The 20,791-nt window shown below is 35.2% G+C and overlaps 1 protein-coding gene across 3 annotated transcripts in view; it reads left to right on the plus strand.

The window, feature by feature from the left end:
• The window catches only part of Gmppb (GDP-mannose pyrophosphorylase B), a 169,427-nt gene extending 151,721 nt beyond the window's left edge, over window positions 1-17,706 (plus strand). For all 3 annotated transcript variants that reach the window (XM_090392277.1, XM_090392275.1, XM_090392276.1), the window contains one exon: window positions 16,990-17,706. In XM_090392277.1, the coding sequence (XP_090248403.1) occupies window positions 16,990-17,121 (132 nt within the window). In that variant the 3' untranslated portion in view covers window positions 17,122-17,706. The remainder of the gene's footprint in view (window positions 1-16,989) is intronic.
• The last annotated feature ends 3,085 nt before the right edge of the window (window positions 17,707-20,791 follow it).

Genomic DNA, 20,791 nt, shown 5'->3' on the forward strand with positions numbered 1-20,791 from the left:
AGGATTAAACCAAGTATATAATTTCTTGGCATCTTTAATTTATAGTATAACCAAGTGAAAGAATTAGTGGTGGTTGTGAGAACAAATGATTTAAATGAACATAAGAAGAATGTAAGAGCATATAACTGGAAGTTATTGATCTCCAGATATTACGTATGCTAGCTGAGCTGTGTGAGATGAAGGGAGTGCAGTTTGTGTATGCATGGGGCATGTATTTGAGGGAAAAATAGAATTATACAGATGTGATGGATCACATTTGAATGGCTTTGGAGTGAGTGAACTGGAGAATCTGTTTACTAGATGGAAGTGCAGTGTGTGACGAAAGCAAAAGATCAGAAGTATGAGATAAAGGAAAAGAACAGGAGAGTGGTATTGAAGAGATTGAAGTGCTTAACAATGGAAACAGTAAGAGTGTGAGAGATGAAGAGAGAATGGAATGCAAGAGGAAATGGGGAAGGGGAAGCTGAGTGGGCAAGGAGACCTAAAAGTGAACTGCTGTATTTATTTACAAATGGCAGAAGGATCAGAAATAAGGAGATGGAATGGTTTCACTTATTGAGTTTATTCATCCCAAAATCATTGTAATAAGTGAAATATTGTAGAATGAGATGATATCCTAACTGGAAAAGAAATGGATGCTTTTCACAAGGAAGGAAAGGACAAGAATGGGGTGGGGGTGGGGGAATGCTTCTGATGATAGCAGAGGAATTATGTCCACATTAGGTACACATGAAAGAGGGAAATAGTGGCAATGGTTATGAGGCAGTGAGGTGGAGGTTGACAGGAAGACATATTTAGTTGGATGTTGCTATAGTCCAAGGAATGTGGAGGGTGGTGATGAAATGAATAAACAGCTTGGGTTAGTGAACAAAGGAAGGGTGATTTTTATAGTGGTATAGATTGGAATGAAGAGATAGCATTTGGTAATAAGGAAAATGAATTTCTTGTTCTTCAGTTTTAGATCTGATCATATCATCAGAGGATGTATTTATGAATGCCATTGTACACTTACCTCCAGTTGATAAGAGTGATCATGAAGTGATCATCTTGGTTGTAGCTGGCCATATGCGCACTTCTTGGAGGAAAGGATATATGTGGAAGTACAAGGCTGGTGATTATGACAAGTGCTTCGCAGACAGCTTGGAGCTATAGCATGGAATGAGGTGTTGAGCAGTAAGGAAATAAATGCTACTTGGGAACTGATGAAGAAATACATAACGGCATCAATACGTGAATGTATTCTGAAGATCAAAAGACTGAATAAAGTAGGTGTAAAATGGATGAATGAGGGGGATTAAGTATGAAATCTGGAAGAAGTAGGCATCACAAGATGAATAAAGGTAATAATCAACTACATGGAGGGTATAAAGAACAGGCCAAGAGTGTGAGTCATTTTGCAAGGACATCAAAAGTGCAGTACAAGCAGAAATTAGCAAATCAGGCCAAGAAAAACTCTTGTGAGTTTCTTTGATATGTGATAAGTAAAAGGAAGAATGATTATGGCAAGATGATGTTAATGGATGAAAATGGTGTAATAGTAACTCCTGCAGAAGACATTGTTGAGGGTATTCAGCAATCAATTTATAAGAGTGTTTCATCATTCTCATCCAGGTGAAATCTTAGAAACTAAAGTGTAGAGGACGTAGGAGAGGATGGCGTAATTGTGAGTGAGCAGGAGGTATATGAATAAATAAATAAACTTGATGCCAATAAGGCAATGGGATTTGATGACATATCACCGTCTTAAGGGAATGCTCCAGGGAATTGGCACTAGCACTGACATCCCTGCCAAGAAAGTGGAAGAAAGGCAAAATTGTTCTACTGCACAAAGGTAGTGATAAGGCTGTGGCTACAAATTATAGGCCAATCTGTATATCTGGAGTTGTGGTGAAGGTGCTTGAGAGATTGGTGAGAACTAAGATACAGAAATGGGTTAATAGTAGCAGCAGTATTCTCTGTGGTTGTTAGTGTTGGATTCTGATTATGTAGAGATTAGAGTAATTATTATTTGGTTCAGAATCCAACATGATCTTCCATCACAAAGACTAGACTTGTAAATATTATTTAATGTAAACAACTTATTTTACATTTTAATATTCATATAACTACTTTAATTTTATCTAATATTTAATTATTTAATCAAGATATATGTATTAATAATGAAAAGACCGTATTAAATATTATTAAGCTATTTTAATTATTACTATGTTAATATTATAAGAACTTGTATTTGATAATTTAACTGCGCATTATTTGAAATGTAAATATTCTCTATTTATTCCTGTTTGTAAAGTTTAACGTTATGTAATAGCTCAATTTTATTATATTTTGTTTTGTTGTCATGGAAACGTATGTAAGTGAACGAGCACGTTTTTGGAACAGAACGTGGGGAGAAAGCTGAAAGTTTACTAAAAAGGAATTAGTTAAAGAGATCATGAGAAGAATTTAGGTGGGAAAAACGGATATAAAAAGCGAGGAATGCTGGAAAGGGAGAGCATTAGAGATTTATTAGAGAGGGATTGGCATTAGGTTGGAATCGGAGCATTCGGCATTCGAAAATCACAGTGCGATAATAGCAAGTCGGCAAGTCACTCAAGCAGCTATCTCTCGAGAAGCGGTTAGCTTATAAGTTTCGGAATAACAAATAAAGCTACGGAAGATAGCTAAGTGATTACAAATAGACTAGCGATTACTTGAGTTGAGATTTAATTTCAGGGCCGACCTGTCAAGGACACACAGAATCTTGAAATAAAGCACGGATTTACTAGAATAGTAGAGGCTGTAAAAATTGAAGTTTACCGTTAGCTGTGCTTAGCATTATAGTGCCTAAAGAATTAATCGAATGCCGGAGGAAGGAACAACTGTGCATATAAAACCTAAAGTTAAGGAATTATTGTGTATTGCCTTATTTCATGAGTGATCAGTAGTACTTTATGCAACAATGTTTGTTTATGTGTATTGTGACGGATGATTAATTCAGTTATTTCTTAGAAGAATTTATTTAATGAGTGCCGTTTACTGTTTAAAGTGTTTACAGTTGTAAAAAGTGTAAATGTATAAGTAGATGAAGATAGAAGATTATCGGTAAGATTATTCCAACCATTAATACGCGTGAATTAATATTCCTATACAGAGAAGTGTGTGAGTTTCATCCTAGAATTTCCCTGTACTAACAGTAACTATTTCGGAAATTAGCTGAAGTGTAAATTTAAAGGTGTTTGCTTGTAAAGTGGTGTTACTTCGATTTTATTGTATTTAAAACTTAAAGAACTGTGAGAAGACTGTATTACAGATAATAGAATTACCATTGTCTGAGTTTGCATGACTTTATTATCAGAAAGGCTGAAGTGTTTATAATAACTTATTTAGTATTTTGATCTTAAGTGTATAATTTGTGATTTTAAAATTAAATGCTTGTTTTTGTTTATCTAAAGTTGTATTTTGCCTGAATCTCTTTTACTGCACCATTCATAAAATATTCGAACCAATGCGGGTAAATTAAGTAAGTCAAATATACTCGGCCAGTATATATTTTAAGGAGAGATAGTTGAAGGTTGATTTTTCTTCAATTCTTGAACTAATTCAGATATAGAGTGGCGCAGTCTATAAATATAAATTTTCTCTATATTTGTGTTAGAAATCAACTTGCAACTTATCAGTTGTTTAAGAACATCATAGTGATTAACATGTCGGATCCAACGTAAAGATTTAGAAGAAGTAGGATCCAACATTAGCATGGGGTTGTTACGAGAGATCATGGTTTACCAACATACTTATGTACTATAACAAAGTGATAGATGTCTTGGACAAGGGAAATGCATATGCAGTGGTATACTTAGATTTTGCAAAAGCTTTTGACTCACTACCAATGACAAGCTGTTGAATAAATAGAAGGGATTGGATAATAGACTTCTGAGTTGAATTGGCTGTCTGTCAGATAGGAATCAGAAAGTGATATTTTGTCATTTTTTGTATATGGAGTGCAGTATCCTGAAAGAGGAGAGTCACTAATGGTGAGCTGCAGAGGTCTGTATTGAGACTATTGTTGTTCAATTTCTATATTAATGATATTGGGATGGATTTAACTGGTGATATGTAGCTGTTTGCAGATTATGCAAAATTGGGGAGAGCAATGCAGAGAGAGAGAGAGAGAGAGAGAGAACCTTACAGGAGGACATGAATAGATTACATGAATGGGCAGGTAAGTGGAACTGTCAGTTCAATGTTGTAAAGTAAGATTTTGAAATTTGGTAAGCATTGATAGGATGCAAAGTATACACAGTGGGTAAACTTTAAAGGAGGTAAAGGAGATTAGAGATCTGGGAGTGGTGGTTGAGGACTGTGGTCCAGAAGTGAGTGACTCAGCACTGGAATGTTGATAATGAGAAACGGATGAGAGAATATAAATTGCAAAGTTTGTTTATAGGCAGAAAAGTAGTGACATTTAAGTTAGTGCAGGTAGATTTTACAGATTATTATAGGGGATTGTATATGGTGAAATGGGAAGGCCATCCCTGAAATTTATATACAAGATGAGATGTGTTGATAAGGGGAAAGAAAGAGGAGTAGATATTTTACATTGAGAGTGCTGGGTTATTGAAATTCCAGGATGTGTTGTGAATGCTGCGAATAAAAATAAGTTTAAGGATTAATGTGATAGACATGTCACTCACTTAGTGAGACCTCTGATGAGTCTTAATCCTGAAGTTGTTCTAATAACAGCAGGAATATCAGTACCACCAGTACTTTTTTTCTGGCGGTACACAGTACAGGCACCTTTTTTCTTAAGTTTTTAAAAATTTGCGATTTATTGAAAGCAAAATATATTATAAATATTCTGGTGGATAGTACTTATTTATTCATATGGAGTTTCGTCCCTTTTCTCTCTCCCATCCCTACTTGGGGCGAGTTGAACCCCCCCCCCCCTCATGGGGGGTTAGGTATTTATGGCAGCAGATTTGTGTGTGTTCATAGGGCCGGTTTGCCTGCTTGTGGGATGAAAAACCCCAGATAAACTGGGGGGGGGGGGATCTGCTGTCCACGCCCAAGACCAGCTAACTTGGCTATGGCTGAGGAAGATCCTTAAGCTCCTCACATCGGCGATGGGAATCGAACCCAGGACACGCCTTCCCCAGGCATATGGTTGCGAAGTGCAAAGCCACTAGGCTAACTGTGCGGATGGTAGATGGGTAGATGGTACTGTATTCACAAATTGAATTTTCAGTTTTGATTACTCGTAAGTTGGTACCCTCCTTTCCTGTTTCATAGGTTTGGTAGGAAACAGGAAGTTGTGTTCACTTCCGTTTGCTTGCAATATCAGTTTATCAGTTCTATATTCACTCTGCAAGAGGCAGGTATTCACATGCGTTTTGAATTAATGAGTAAAATAAGTAGTTTATGCCAATGAGTAAAAAAAAAGGAAGGCTGAAGAAGCAGAAATTGTTGAATATACTTGTGATCCTGTAAAACTGAAAATTAGCACCAAAAATACACTTGGTGAGGATCATGAAACCAAGACCGAAGATCCACGTGGTCAAAAGGAAGCAGATTCTGATAATGATTGGCCTGAATGTTGGACACTTTTGCAGAAAAATGACTTCTGTGAGAGAAACAAGTGGCTGTATGTCAAGAATAAAATGTTGGGCTGTAAAGTGTGTCGTGATATCGGAAGTCTTGTCATCGATAAACACATGGGAACGAAAATTTCAGCAGATTGGGGAAATTGTAAAATCAGTCATTTTGGAGAATCTCTCAAAAAACATAATGTCATTATGTTTTTTGTGAGAAAACTTAAAAAACTTAATGACATTAATAACAGTTAATGTCATTAAGAAAAAAGATTTGCGATCATAAGGAGAGTGCAGCGCTCAAAACGTGCCAACAAAGCAAGACCACGAGGGTATATCGGAGGATATATTAAAAGTGTGGAAGTTGCTGTAATATAACATCTTCGTGGTGAGTACCGGCACCTTTTTTTCCAGAAAAAAAGCGCTGAGTACCACTAATTATTAAAAAATAATGTCAGTAAAGTTTCTGCTTCTAAATTACAGTTGACCTCCTGCTTAATTTGTACTTAGCTGACTCATATGGCTTTTGAGATTGCAGAGTTTCATTTCAAATTTACAGCACTTATTAAATTGAATGAGAAAGTCTTGATGACGTGTATTGATTTATGTGCGAGTATAACATTGTCAAAATGTAATAGCTCCTAGTTTAATATTAGGTTTAATGTTACTTTTCTTCATATGATATATCATGAATAACAGTGGAAATACTTTATAACCTCATTCATCTGGCTTCCACTCATTCTTCATTTCTAGCTACTGAAATGAACTATAAGACGTATTGCTCTGTATAATGTCTCATTAATATTGTACAATTGTCGTCTTTTAACAGGTTTTCTCTTGACACCTTAGCATATAACTTTTCTACATCAACAAAACTGAAATCCTTCTTATCTCCTCTGATTTATTTTTTATTTATTTATTTATTTTTTGTCTGTCTTAATGTGAAAATCTGGTCTTGATAATACCTGTTAGGTCCCTGTGAGTGGAAAGGATATCTTTCTGGAAACTGATATTTAATCTGGCAAAATAGAGAAAGTAGTAGCAGAAATGCATGCAATTTTTTCTTTCCTTTTTTTTGCAAATTTTATGTTTCAAATACAGCTTATAGAACAGTGTTCATATTTCTTTCTTGATAATTTCAAACCTGAAAGACATTAAACATATTAAGAGAGAGAGAGAGAGAGCGTTGACTAAATACTAGAGAGACTGCAGTATTCTCAGAAAAATTAGGGGAATAAAAGGCATCAGTGGAAGATTTGTATTTAAAAAAAAAGTTTTTTTAGCTGTTTACAGTTTTTAGTATAGATAGAACAAAACTTCAATAGAAATTTTTGTTTGCACTAAAAAGTTCAGAAGTAGATGAAAACTTCTGAGAAAAATTTTGGAAGCAAGTGTCTTGTCAGGATCATACTAAAAATGAAATACCATCATACCCGACTTACGCTACCCCGACTTACGCTAATCCGGATTTACACGGTTTCTTATATGTACATATTCCTGTCCCACTTCACGCCTCACCACTAGTCGTATCTTTCAGACGCTGGCTGCATTCGCCAGTGTTGAACATGCTGTGAACAAGCACTGATGTGTTTCGCGCGGTCTCCATTCATACACGATTTTTATAGTCTACAAACCTTGTGATTGTTTAATGTTATGTTCATGATAAAAATTTTATTACATAAAAAATAATAATGTCATCCAAAAGAAGCAAGTCCGATTCTTCTACAGCTAGCAAGAAAAGAAAAACATTGACTTTGGAAACAAAACTCAACATTATTATGGATTTTGAAGGCGGAATGAAAATTTGCAAGCTAGCAAAGAAGTTCGATCTACAGGAATTCGGAGTAAGAACAACCATAAAAGAAAGGTTTACAGATTTTAGAGGACACAGAGTCTAACGAGGAACAAATTTTAGCCACAAGGCAAGGAATAAAAAAATCATTAGCTTACTATGAAGAAGGGGTGCTTAAGGGTCAAAGCTGTATAACTGAGAGGAGACCTCTACATAGCCTTTAAAGGAATGCAGAGAACCGACCAGGGCTTCTGACCTAATGTTCAACCCTCACCTTCTCATGGAGCACCCTGTTGGGTATCTACTTGGATACTGAACGAACGAGGATGGGCTGGCAATTTGGGATTTAGCCGACCAAATTGTATTCTTATTGGTTAAACCAAAATACAAAATGATGGTACAACATGACAAAATTTAATGCCAGCTGGGGCGTCGCCCGGTTAAACAAGGCCCCCATTGTTTTCACCAGGGCGAACAGCAAAAAGTCAGCTGCCGGAACAAATCTGAAAACACACCCCAACTCAACATCACCAGAGTTAAAGATCGGTACTATCAACATAAGAAGCCTGAATGGCAAAGAAATGGAGCTAGCTGAGGAATTAGATAAGTATCAGATCGACATAATAGGGGTGACTGAAACAAAAAAGACAAAAACTGGTGAGATCTTTCTGAGCAATAAATACAAAATGTTATATTCAGGCAATGACGATCAAGGAAAAGGAGTAGCCATTGTATTCAACACAAAATATGAGGCTAATCTTCTTGAATGGCAGTCAGTCTCAAGTAGAGTAATGTGGGCAAATATGAGAATGAGGAACTGCGCAATGAGACTTATTTGTACCTATGGTCCCAAAGCAGGTTCTACTAAGGTAGAAGTGGAGGAATTTTTTGAGGCTTTAGAAAAAGCAACTGACACAATGAAAAAGGAAAAGTTGGTCCTTGTTGGGGATCTAAATAGCAGAGTAGGAAATGATTGTGAGACATACAAAAACATTTTGGGAAAATTTGGAGATCAAAGCTAATAATAATGGCAAAAATCTGTTGGATTTCTGCTGAGGACATGGACTAGTTATTACTAACACCGTGTTCCAACATAAAAATGTGCACAAATTCACTTGGAGAGAAGAGGCAAGGAATAAGAAAAGTCTCATTGACTATGTTATTGTTGATAGTGATGTTTTCTCCCTGGTGCAGGACACCAGAGTGTACAGACTATTTGAAATTGGAAGTGATCACTATTTAGTCTTGAACAGGATAAAATTGAATTTCATATTGAAAAGAAGAACATGTAAGAAAGTTTTAAAGCAAATAAAAGTTGAGCAGCTCTCAGATGTGAACTGTAGACTAAAATATACAAAGATTATTGAAGAAAAAATGAAAGCGTTTGAGGACAGGAATCAATCCTTGGAGATTCAGTGGCAAACTCTGAGGAAAACATTGATTGATTCTGCCAGAGAGGCATGTGGTGAGGTTGTCTGCAAGGATAAAAAAAAAATCAGAACTCCCTGGTGAACACAGAAAGTTAAAGAGGCAGTGAAGAAAAAGAAGAAAGCATATCAAAAGTTCCTGTCAAATAAGTCAGCTTGTGCTCTTAGAGAATACAGAGACAAATGAAAGAATGCTAAACACTGTGTAAAACTAGCTAAACAAAAGTCATGGCAGGACTTTGGCAAGAATATAGAAAATAAATCTCAAGAAGGTGGCAAAATATTCTGGAGGTTGTTGAAGAAGCTTAGGAATGGAGGAAAGAGTGCTGTAAAAGGAGTTAGAGATGATAAAGGTGACATGAAAACAGAAGAAAAAGATATCCTTGTAGTATGCAGTAATTACTTTGAAAAACTGCTAAATCAAACAAGCAGTTATGATAGCACAATGGTAAAAAACACTGATCAGGCATGCATTCAGGAATACATATCAATACCTGAAGTAGAAAAAGCCATCAAAGGCTTGAAATGTGGAAAGGCAGCAGGAGTAGATGATATTCGACCAGAAAGGCTTTGAAATTGGAAGTGATCACTTCCAATTTATGAAGTATGGTGATATAAAAGTCTTACAGTGGCTGCACTGCATAGTTCAGAAAGCCTGGACAGAGGGACGAATTCCCGATGATTGGAGTAGAGCTCTCATTGTACCCATATATAAAAAGGGAAATAAAACTGAATGCGAGAATTACAGAGGTATTTCCCTACTAAGTCTTCCTGGCAAGATCTGTGCAAGTATACTTGAGAAACAATTGAGAAGAATTGTGGAAGAAAAACTGGGTGAAGAACAAGTTGGATTCAGGCCAAATAGAGGCTGACAGGATCTATTTGGCCAAATAGAGGATGTCATAAAGTGAAGATATCATCTATGATATCCTCATTTTATGACAAATAGTCGAGAAAGCATGGGAATATAACAAAGATCTGTATTTAAGTTTTGTTGATTTGGAAAAGGCATATGACAAGGTGAAAAGAGAGAAGCTATTCAATACGCTACAGTTATATGGTGTCAATGGGGCATTATATCAAACAATACTTAGTCTTTATTTGAATTGTAAGTCAGCAGTTAGAATTGAAGGAAGTACAGGAAGATGGTTTAATGTTAAATCTGGTGTGAGACAAGGATGTACATTATCCCCTATGTTATTCATTATCTATATGGATCACATTATGAAGGAAAGTGGTATCAAGCATGATATCAAAATTGGAGATGTTAATGTCAGCTCTTTGCTTTATGCAGATGATGTTATACTTCTAAATAAATCCGCTACAAGTCTGCAAGATTCTCTCACTAAATTGAATAACTGTTGTAATAGATATGGTATGAACTTCAGCAATAAAAAGACAAAGACAATGTAAATAGGCAGAATCATTGAAAATGTCAACTGTGTTGTGATTGGAGAACCCGTGGAACAAGTAAAACATTTCAGCTACTTAGGCACGATTTTTAGTGAAGATGGTAAATTAAATATAGAAATAGACAAGGGAATCAGCAAAGCTGGTATGGTGGGAAGTCATCATCATCATCAAATTCCTGCCATGTACCATCAAAGGGTGTACAGGATATGATAGTACTACATGAAAAAAAATTACATCATTACTAACTTCCTATCTACAATTTTCCTCCAAATTAGTCTGTTACTTGTCAAGACTCCAACATTGTCAGATCTTATATTTCTATCTTCTAAGGCACTTTGTACCATATCAATACACCTATATCTTGGTCTTCCTCTGGGTCGTTTTGCTGCTAACCTGGCAGAGAAAACTTGTTTTGCTAATTTTTCTAGTACATTCTGTTTAAGTGACTATACCACCTGAGATTAGCTCTGCTAACGCATTCCTGGATGTTGACAATGTCAAGTTCTTTCCTAATATCCTCATTTTTAATATGATATTGCCATTGATGCCATCTGTTCACACCTATAATCTTTCTCAGGACTCTCATATCTGCGGTCTCTAGTCTTTGGTCAAGTGTTTTACTTCTGACCCAGCTCTCAGATTCATAAGTTAAAATTGGTTTGAACACTGTCTTGTATACAACTAATTTAGTGTTTCGACTAATTTCTCTCTTATTCCATATGAATTTATTCAGTTGACTTCTACCAAACCAGCTTTGCTGATTCTGTTATCTATTTCTATATTTATTTTACCATCTTCAGAAAAAATCGTGCTTAAGTAGCTGAAATGTTTCACTTGTTCCAAAGGTTCTCCATTCACACACAGTTGATATTTTCAATGATTCTGCCAATTTCATTGTCTTTGTCTTTTTATTGCTGACCTTCATACCATATCTATTACAACAGCTATTCAATTTATTCAGAGAATCTTGCAGACTTGTAGCAGATTTATTTAGAAGTATAACATCATCCGCATAAAGCAAAGAGCTGACATTAACATCTCCAATTTTGATATCAGGTTTATTACCACTTTCCTTCATAATGTGATCCATATAGATAATGAATAACAGAGGGGATAATGTACATACTTGTCTCACACCAGATTTAACATTGAATCATCTTCCTGTACTTCCTTCAATTCTAACTGCTGACTTACAACTCAAATAAAGACTAAGTATTGCTTGATATAATGCCCCATTGACATGATATAACTGTGGCGTATTAAATAGCTTCTCTCTTGGCACCTTGTCATATGCCTTTTCCAAATCGACAAAACTTAAATACAGAGCTCTGTTATATTCCCATGCTTTCTCGACTATTTGTCGTAAAGTGAAGATCTGATCCTGACAGTCTCTATTTGGCCTGAATCCAGCTTGTTCTTCACTCAGCTTTTTTTCCACAATTCTTCTCTAAAATTTCTCAAATATACTTGCATAGATCTTGCCAGGAACACTCAGTAGGGAAATACCTCTGTAATTCTCACATTAAGTTTTATTTCCCTTTTTATATATGGGTACTATGAGAGCTCTACTCCAATCATCAGGAATTCGTCCCTCAGTCCAGGCTTTCTGAACTATGCAGTGCAGCCACTGTAAGATTATTATTCCACCATACTTCAGCATTTCTGGTCGAATATCATCTACTCCTGCTGCCTTTCCACATTTCAAGCCTTTGATGGCTTTTTCTACTTCAAGTATGGATATGTGTTCCTGACTGCATGCCTGGTCAGTGTTTTTTACCATTGTGCTCTCATAACTGCTTGTTTCATTTAGCAGTTTTTCAAAGTAATTAACTGCATATTTCAAGGATATATTTTTCGTCTGTTTTCATGTCACCTTTATCATCTCTAACTCCTTTTACAGCACTCTTTCCTCCATTCCTAAGCTTCTTCAACAACCTCCAGAATATTTTGCCACCTACTTGAGATTTATTTTCTATATTCTTGCCAAAGTCCTCCCATGACTTTTGTGTTGCTAGTTTTACACAGTGTTTAGCATTCTTGCATTTGTCTCTGTATTCTCTAAGAGCACAAGCTGTCTTATTTGACAGGAACTTTTGATATGCTTTTTTCTTTTTCTTCACTGCCTCTTTAACTTTCTGTGTTCACCAGGGAGTTCTGATTTTTTTTTATCCTTGCAGACAACCTCACCACATGCCTCGCTGGCAGAATCAATCAATGTTTTCTTCAGAGTTTGCCACTGAATCTCCAAGGATTGATTCCTGTCCTCAAACGCTTTCATTTTTTCTTCAATAATCTTTATGTATTTTAGTCTACAGTTCACATCTGAGAGCTGCTCAACTTTTATTTGCTTTAAAACTTTCTTACATGTTATTCTTTTCAATATGAAATTCAATTTTATCCGGCTTAAGACTAAATGGTTATCACTTCCAATTTCAAATTCTCTGTACACTCCAGTGTCCTGCACCAGATTGAAAACATCACTATCAACAATAATATAGTCAATGAGACTTTTCTTATTCGTTGCCTCTTGTCTCCATGTGAATTTGTGCACATTTTTATTTTGGAACATGGTGTTAGTAATAACTAGTCCATGTCCTGAGCAGAAATCCAATAGGTATTTGCCATTATTATTAGCTTTGCTCTTTTCTCCAAAATTTCTCAAAATGTTTTTGTATGTCTAACAATTATTTCCTATTCTACTATTTAGATCCCCAACAAGTACCAACTTTTCCTTTTTCATTGTGTCAGTTGCTTTTTCTAAAGCCTCAAAAAATTCCTCTATTTCTACCTAAAATACTTCTACCTAAAATAGGCACAAATAAGTCTCATTGTCCAGTTCCCCATTCTCATATTTGCCCACATTACTCTACTTGAGACTGATTGCCATTCAAGAAGATTAGCCTCATATTTTGTGTTGAATACTATGGCTACTCCTTCTTTTCCTTGATTGTCATTGCCTGAATGTAACATTTTGTATTTATTGCTCAGAAACATCTCACCAGTTTTTGTCTTTTTTGTTTCAATCACTCCTATTATGTCGATCTGGTTCTTATCTAATTTCTCAGCTAGCTCCATTTCTTTGCCATTCAGGCTTCTTATGTTGATAGTACTGATCTTTAACTCTGGTGATGTTGAGTTTGGGTTTGTTTTCAGATTTGTTCCAGTAGCTGACTTTTCGCTGTTCCCTGGTTCCCTGGCGAAAACAACAGGGGCCTTGTTTAACCGGGCGACGCCCCAGCCGGCATTTAATTTTGTCATGTCGTACCATCATTTTTTTTTTGGTTTAACCAATAAGAATACAATTTGATCGGCTAAATCCCAAATTGCCAGCCCATCCTCGTTCATTCGGTATCCAAGTAGATTTCCAACAGGGTGCACCAAGAGAAGGTGAGGATTGGACATTACGTCAGAAGCCCTGGACGGTTCTCCATATTCCTTTAAAGGCTATGTGGAGGTCTATGGTTTGAAGTCAATTGAATCAATTCATATGAATAAGAGAGAAATTAGTTGGAACACTAAATTAGCTGTATACAAGACAGTGTTTAAACCAGTTTTAACTTATGGATCTGAGACCTGGGTCAGAAGTAAAACACTTGACCAAATACTAGAAACCGCAGATATGAGAGTCCTGAGAAAGTTTAGAGGTGTGAACAGATGGCATCAATGGCAATATCATATTAAAAACGAGTATATTAGGAATGAACTTACATTTTTAGTATCCAGGAATGCTAACGCATTCCTGGATGCTAACTATGTAAGTTGGTATGGTCAATGTAAGGTGGTATGGTCACTTAAACAGAATGGGTGAAGAAAGATTAGCAAAACAAGTTTTGTCTGCTAAGTTGGCAGCAAAACGACCCAGAGGAAGACCAAGATATAGGTGGATTGATACGGTAAAGTGCTTTAGACGATAGAAATACAAGATCTGATGATGTTGGACTCTTGACAAGTAACAGACTGATTTGGAGGAAAATTGTAGATAGGAAGTTAGTAATGATGTAATTTTTTTCATGTAGTACTATCATATCCTGTACACCCCTTGAGAGTACATGGCAAGAAATTAATGATGATGCTATGAAGAAAATTTGCATGACAAGAAAAAGACATTATGCTGTCAGACAAATCTATTAGATTTTATGAAACCATCGATATCAAAATAACTTTCTTTTTTTTATGTATGAAAAACTACAATTATGATCATATTTCTTAAAAAATATAGGCGTTTTTGTAAACCTTTGGTGCCAATTGTATATTTGTTTATATAAATTACATGCAAAATTTTACCCCGAGTTACGCGAATTTGACTTACACGCTTTTTGTTGGTCCCACCTACCGCGTAACTTCTGGGTTTTACTGTATTATGAAGGAACTTGACCTTGTTAACATTCAAAAATGTGTGAGTAGAAATAATTTCAGATTGTAATGATCAGTTAAACTAAATGGAAGGGAAATGGTTAGCAAAATGAGTGTTTGTCTTGTCAGGATGGTTTAAACATCCAACAGAAGACTATGAGCCAGGTGGATTTATGATGCAGTTAGAAGCCTTTGAAGATGGAAATATTGGATGCGACAATTAAGGAGACATATTCAAATGAAATTAGTGATGATGTAGTAGTATTATCATAGTATGTTGTATACTCCATGAGAGTATACAACATACTATGTGATGTAATGTGATTCTGATACATAGTAGTATTATCATAGTATGTTGTATACTCCATGAGAGTATACAACATACTATGTGATGTAATGTGATGCTGATACACGCGCACATGCACACCTGCTGTCACCAAAATTATGAAAATACTTTACGTATGAGATTAAAATATTATCTTTTTCAAACTATACTAAACTTCCATATATTTCTGACAAGTTTCACAAGATGTTTCAGTTAGGTTTAAACTAGGTTGATAGCTGGACAGCTGATTAGAGCATGTTGCCGTCAAACTAAGCCATAGCAAACTTTACTGTGTAACAGGGCATTATCTTACGAGCAGGGTACTCTCTCTCTTGCCCTTCACTGTAAATTCTATAAGTGGAGAGCATTATTCAAAACAAGATTGTCATAATACCTCTTTGTTCATGGCAGTATTGATGAAAACCAGAACACCATTCCCATACCACACACACAAATCATCTTCCACCAACATTATACTTGATACTTGAGATAGTGCAGTCTTTCTCATAGCATTTGCAGGGCTGTTGTCAAATCATGTCTTTTCTCTCCAGTGAAAACAGATTAACAAGAGTAATTTCTGGAAAGTGTCCTTTCCAATTTTTTTTGGGCCCAGCTTTTGCAGTTTAAGTACTACTGTCATTAAACCATGTTTCACATGCCATTTTAATTCATACTGAATATGCACTTCTGCTTTAGGACTTTCTGTACTTTTGGTTTGTATGCATACCCATAGCATTGCATTGCTGTAAACAGATATTATGAGTTGAATTCCCTAAGAGTTGACATATATCTTTTGTTGAATATTGAGGGAGAGCTATGTTTCAAAGAAAAAAAAAAAAAGATGACAAGTGATTTGCTATAGAGCACTATAGCAATTCTGGAGGTGCTGTTGTTTATTTTATATGTTGAAGTTATTGTCCAGGGTTTGCTAATGAGTCAAAGATAGATAACTAGGAGGAGACGTCCATATTGCCTTTTAAAGAATACAGAACCAACCAGGGCTTATGTCCTAATGTCCAGTCCTCACCCTTTCATTAGTAGGTATCCGTCTGGATACTGAACAAACCAGGATATGCTGACAGTTTGGAATTTTGCTTACCAATTTGCATTTTGTATTGGCATAAAACCAGAACAGTCATGTTCGGCAAGATAAGATGCCATGACAGCCTGAATTGCTTGGTTATAAACAATCAGGTGATTGTTTAACAGTTGGCTAAACAATCAAGTTAGATATCATTGATGTAAGAAGTATCAGTGGACAAGAAGTGGAACTTGAAGAAGAAATAGAGAATTACTACATCAACATAATTGGTGTTACCCAAACATAAATCGGTGAGATTCTTCTAAATAACATATATAAAAGGTCATATTCAGGCAATAATGATCAGGAAAAGGGAGGAATAAACATAAGAAATTGAAGACTTGCAGCAAAAAGGGGACATTAACTTTTAGAAATTAAAACTATTCCAAAAAAATATTTTTAGAGATTTTTGTAAAGTGTTTTGCCAATGTATAATATACATGTGAATGCACATTGGAGCACTGTTATTAAGGTAAAGTACGTTTTCCTCAGAGCTGGATGAATTTTAAAAATTTGGAGATATCTCCTTTTTGTGTCAAATTGCATAAAAATACTCAAACCTAAGGTAAATAATTAAAATAAGTAACTATGTGTTGTTACAGAACTATTTATTAATTACTACATTGGGAATATATCAAAGTATCAAACAACACAGTTTTATGAAAATTACAATGAAATATTTACAAGAAATCGTAATATTAGTCAGAGTTGTAAGGTGCAAATGCTATGATCATAACTCTGCACTGGCTTATTGGTGCTTCCTCATTCTTACATCAATCTATTCAGTAATTTTTTTTTTTTTTTTACATACAGGCAATAACTCAGTTTTCAACCCAAAATGGAGTTGTCTCATTTTTGCAGCAATGTCTTCAGTTGATTACTCCAGTTAAAAATTATACACTAAGATGATTACTAAAGATTGGGGACTTTAGTAATGTTTATCATCATTAATTCCCAATGTTGAAAAAAAAAAATTATTGTAGCATTTTAGCAAGAATGTCCACATATAAAATGTGTGCTTTTTTTTAAAGGTTCGAATGGAAAACACTTCTGTATTAGGTGAAGATGTTATTGTGAAAGATGAAATCTATGTAAATGGAGGAAAAGTGCTTCCACATAAAGCCATATCAGAATCAGTGGCAGAGCCACAAGTAATTATGTAATTGACAAGTTGGTTCCATAGAGACATGGAGTACATTAAGTTAAATGACATTTGACTGCTTGACTTCTAAGTGTGTGTGTGGTGGGGGGGGGGAACAGTTGATTGAAATAATTGGATGTTAGAATGGAAGACTTGATAATTGAATAATCAGTAAAAACCTCAAATAACAGTCATCAAAACAATCGATTTTTGATTGTTTTGATGACTTTCCCAATGTTGTTTTCAGGATCAGTATTCAGATATTTGATAAAGTGCAGTATTAGATCTAAATTAAACGACTGATATCAGGTCAGATGTTATGTAACTCACTATATTAGCTCTGAAGGAAAACTCTTATAATTATATTTTTAAAATTGATTTTCCCCTATTCAACTTAATATTTTGTTTCAGAGACTATATATATATATATATATATATATATATATAAAATAATAATAATAAAATAAGCATTCATTAAAATTTCAGATCTCTCATAATTAGATAAAATGACATCATTCTCAGTTATATACTGCTTTCTTAAATCAAGAATTTATTTAACAAAGTTTTAGTTGCAGTGTATGATGTTAATAAAGTTTCCTTGACCTTTTTTCCTGTTTATTTCAAAATACCATTCACATTAACCATTGTAGGCTCCAGTTATTTAAAATTCTTTAACAGATTAATTTAAAAAATTATATTACTTTTTGTTCTCACCATGTATGATATGTTGGGAATGGCATGATCCTGAGATCGATTTTAAAAACTGTACTCCAGGTACTGAAGATGCAACAGAATTGTTTTGGTGCCTTCAGGGTACTCTCCCATTTAACTCTTAAAATTTTAAGAGTTGAATGGGAATAGTGTGTGTTGTGAAAAGGATTATGCATAGTTGAGTAACAGATTATACCATATAAGAAATTCTTGTTTTCATCCTTTGAGCAAAGAAATGTTTGTGTGTGAAGTATCTTCACAATTAGGTTACTTATATGTAGAGACTATTGACTTCACACGAATCACCTCATTATCCCATAGTACTTGGCATGCTTTCTTTCAGATGTGCTTATTGCTGCATCCAGACCATTTTCAACTTTTTTGAGATCTAAGTAGTGAGAGCTGGATCACTGGAGATGTTCAAGGCTAAATCAATACAGAAGTCATAGATTGTCCATATACAACAACAACAAAATTGTGTATTACCATACTAAAATACTGTGGGTCAGGAATAGTAGAAAGTTCTGTTACTTGGTGAGAGAGTCATTTATACTGAACAAGAAATTATATTCTTTATTTAATCTTTTAGCATAAGCAAACAAATTTGCAGCTGTATTCTTTAACTAAGAAAAAAAAATCACTTCTCACTGATCCAGAGAATTTTAATAATATTGTGACATGCCATTTTCCTGCATATGTACGAGAAATATAACTTCTAAATTAGTTTAGCTTTCAATATTTCCATAGGTCTAGGTTCCACTGATCTTGGTGAAGGTTTGGATGGTAGTAGCCTTCCTATAAGGCAGTGTTTCTCAAAGTATGGTACGTAAAAGGTACCATACTTCGGGGGGGGGGGGGGGGGGGTACATGGCAATTTTCGGCTATGCATCATTAACGCATGGAATCATTATATTTCTCAAATAGTGCAATTAGAGACAACTGAGATAAAAATAGCACTAACCAATGAATCGCATCTCCTCTCCAACAGAAATTGCTGTATAGACTCAAGCAAAACCTTATGTTGCCGGTGCAACATATGGTTTTGCTTGACACCACTCTGTCGAGAATGTGATAAAACCAAGAAATATATACTTATATAGTGAATGTGTTTCAGATATTATGGAATTCGCTTACATATAAATTCAAATAAAATAGACATTTACAATGAAATATACTTCGTTTATTTATTATTTGATAAGGGGATACTTGGTAATAATGAAAATTTAAGAAGGGGTATGCGGATATCTTAAGTTTGCTGCCATAAGGCATAGCAATAGAGATATCCAGAACAATGCTTGCTTTGCATTATGCAACACCGAGACAATTAATGTGAGATCAGCAGTCTATTTATACCAGAGCTTAGTTAGAAAGATATTTCATGAGCAAACTGATGAATATAATTAATTTCTTGTGTAGTATAATTTACTGTTTAAGCAAAAAAAAACTTTCCAGCTATGGTTGATTAACACCTCAACCGGCCATGACATCTATAGACGTCCAGCAAAATCCGGATACAATTCTGTAACACCTGTTGAATAACATGGAGAAGAAGTGCAATTTGGTTTCACTATTTCATCCACCATGGCCAGTGGAGAGGTTCATGGAGTTTTACTTCCTCTACAATTAACAGTTTAAATGTAGTCTGTAGATATTTAAAACAATGCCTGTTGCTTCACTTATGTATGTGTGAGTGAGAGAGAGAAAGAGTGACTGATTGGCTGCACCTCTTCTCCCTGCACTCTCCCATAAAAATCTCTTCATGTATCTTCATTATATAATTTATAAATTGGCTGCTTGTAATTCTCACAAATATTAGAAAGTAACAGAAGCTTGTTTCCACGATCAGAATTATCTATAAAAATGCAAGAAACACTCCATTAGAGTATGCACACACACACACACACACGCGCGCGTGAGGGACGTCCAGGAAGTAAGTTCCGTTTTTTAAATATTTTCACTGCATTGCTGTGATCACAATAGTGTGCATGCATGCTGAGTTTGTTGATTCTTTAGCAATGTGTTGGTACCATTTTCAGACATTCTCGCAGTGCGTATGGTTCTTGGTGTGTGTTTATAACGTCTAAAAAAATAGTCGCCCATTGCATGTGAAAGTAGGTCAGTTATCCATTTCTTGAATGAGAGGAACATTAAAGCAGCTGAAATTCATCAGCAAATTACTGAGGTTTATGGAGAACACGCAGTGAACACACGTAACACAACAACTTCTCGCCACCTTCGGCTGGGAACAATTCAATCATCCCCCCCCCCCCCCCTATAGTCCTGAACTTGTGCCAAGTAACTTTCACCTGTTCCTGAGATCTTTCCTTGATGGCCACTGGTTTCAAGATGACAAGGTCAAAGAAGCAGTCGATATGTGGTTTGCTTCACAGGTGGCAACCTTTTATGACATAGGTATACAACTCTTGGTGCCCCGTTATGATAAGTGCCTGAACAACGGTAGAAATTATGTAGAAAAGTAGTGAAAGATGTCTACTTTAATTTCCAATAAAGTTTTTTTTTTTTTTTTTTTTTTGTAAGTATATTTTTGTTTCTCTGACAACCCATCAGAACTTACTTTCTGGACATCCTTCATATACACACATATATATGTACATGTGTGCTGGAATGGAAAAAATTGGAATATTTTTTATTTAATGCAAAATAACTTTCTCAACAAAATATTTTTAACCTTGAAAACACTATCACTGATCAGTTTATGGAACTCTTATCGAGACACTAAAAAAAAAAAAAAAACCATTTGTGTGTGTATGTGGGATCTTTGGCAAGTTTTTTTTTTTTTATTTCTCATAGTAAGTTCAATTTTGCTTTCAGTTCTTAATGGACCCTTGAATACTCATAATTGTTCAAGGTATCCTTGGATTTCTAACCCTGCTATTTTTGTGTGAGACTGACTAGCTCATATTCACTTGAATATTCAGGTTTTCTGCTTCCTATATAAGATTCGAACCCAGGTTTTTCCA

Source organism: Typopeltis vanoorti, chromosome 5 (assembly GCF_054136105.1).
Source record: "Typopeltis vanoorti isolate ZY-2024b chromosome 5, IOZ_Tvanoo_1.0, whole genome shotgun sequence".
NCBI lineage: Eukaryota > Metazoa > Arthropoda > Arachnida > Uropygi > Thelyphonidae > Typopeltis > Typopeltis vanoorti.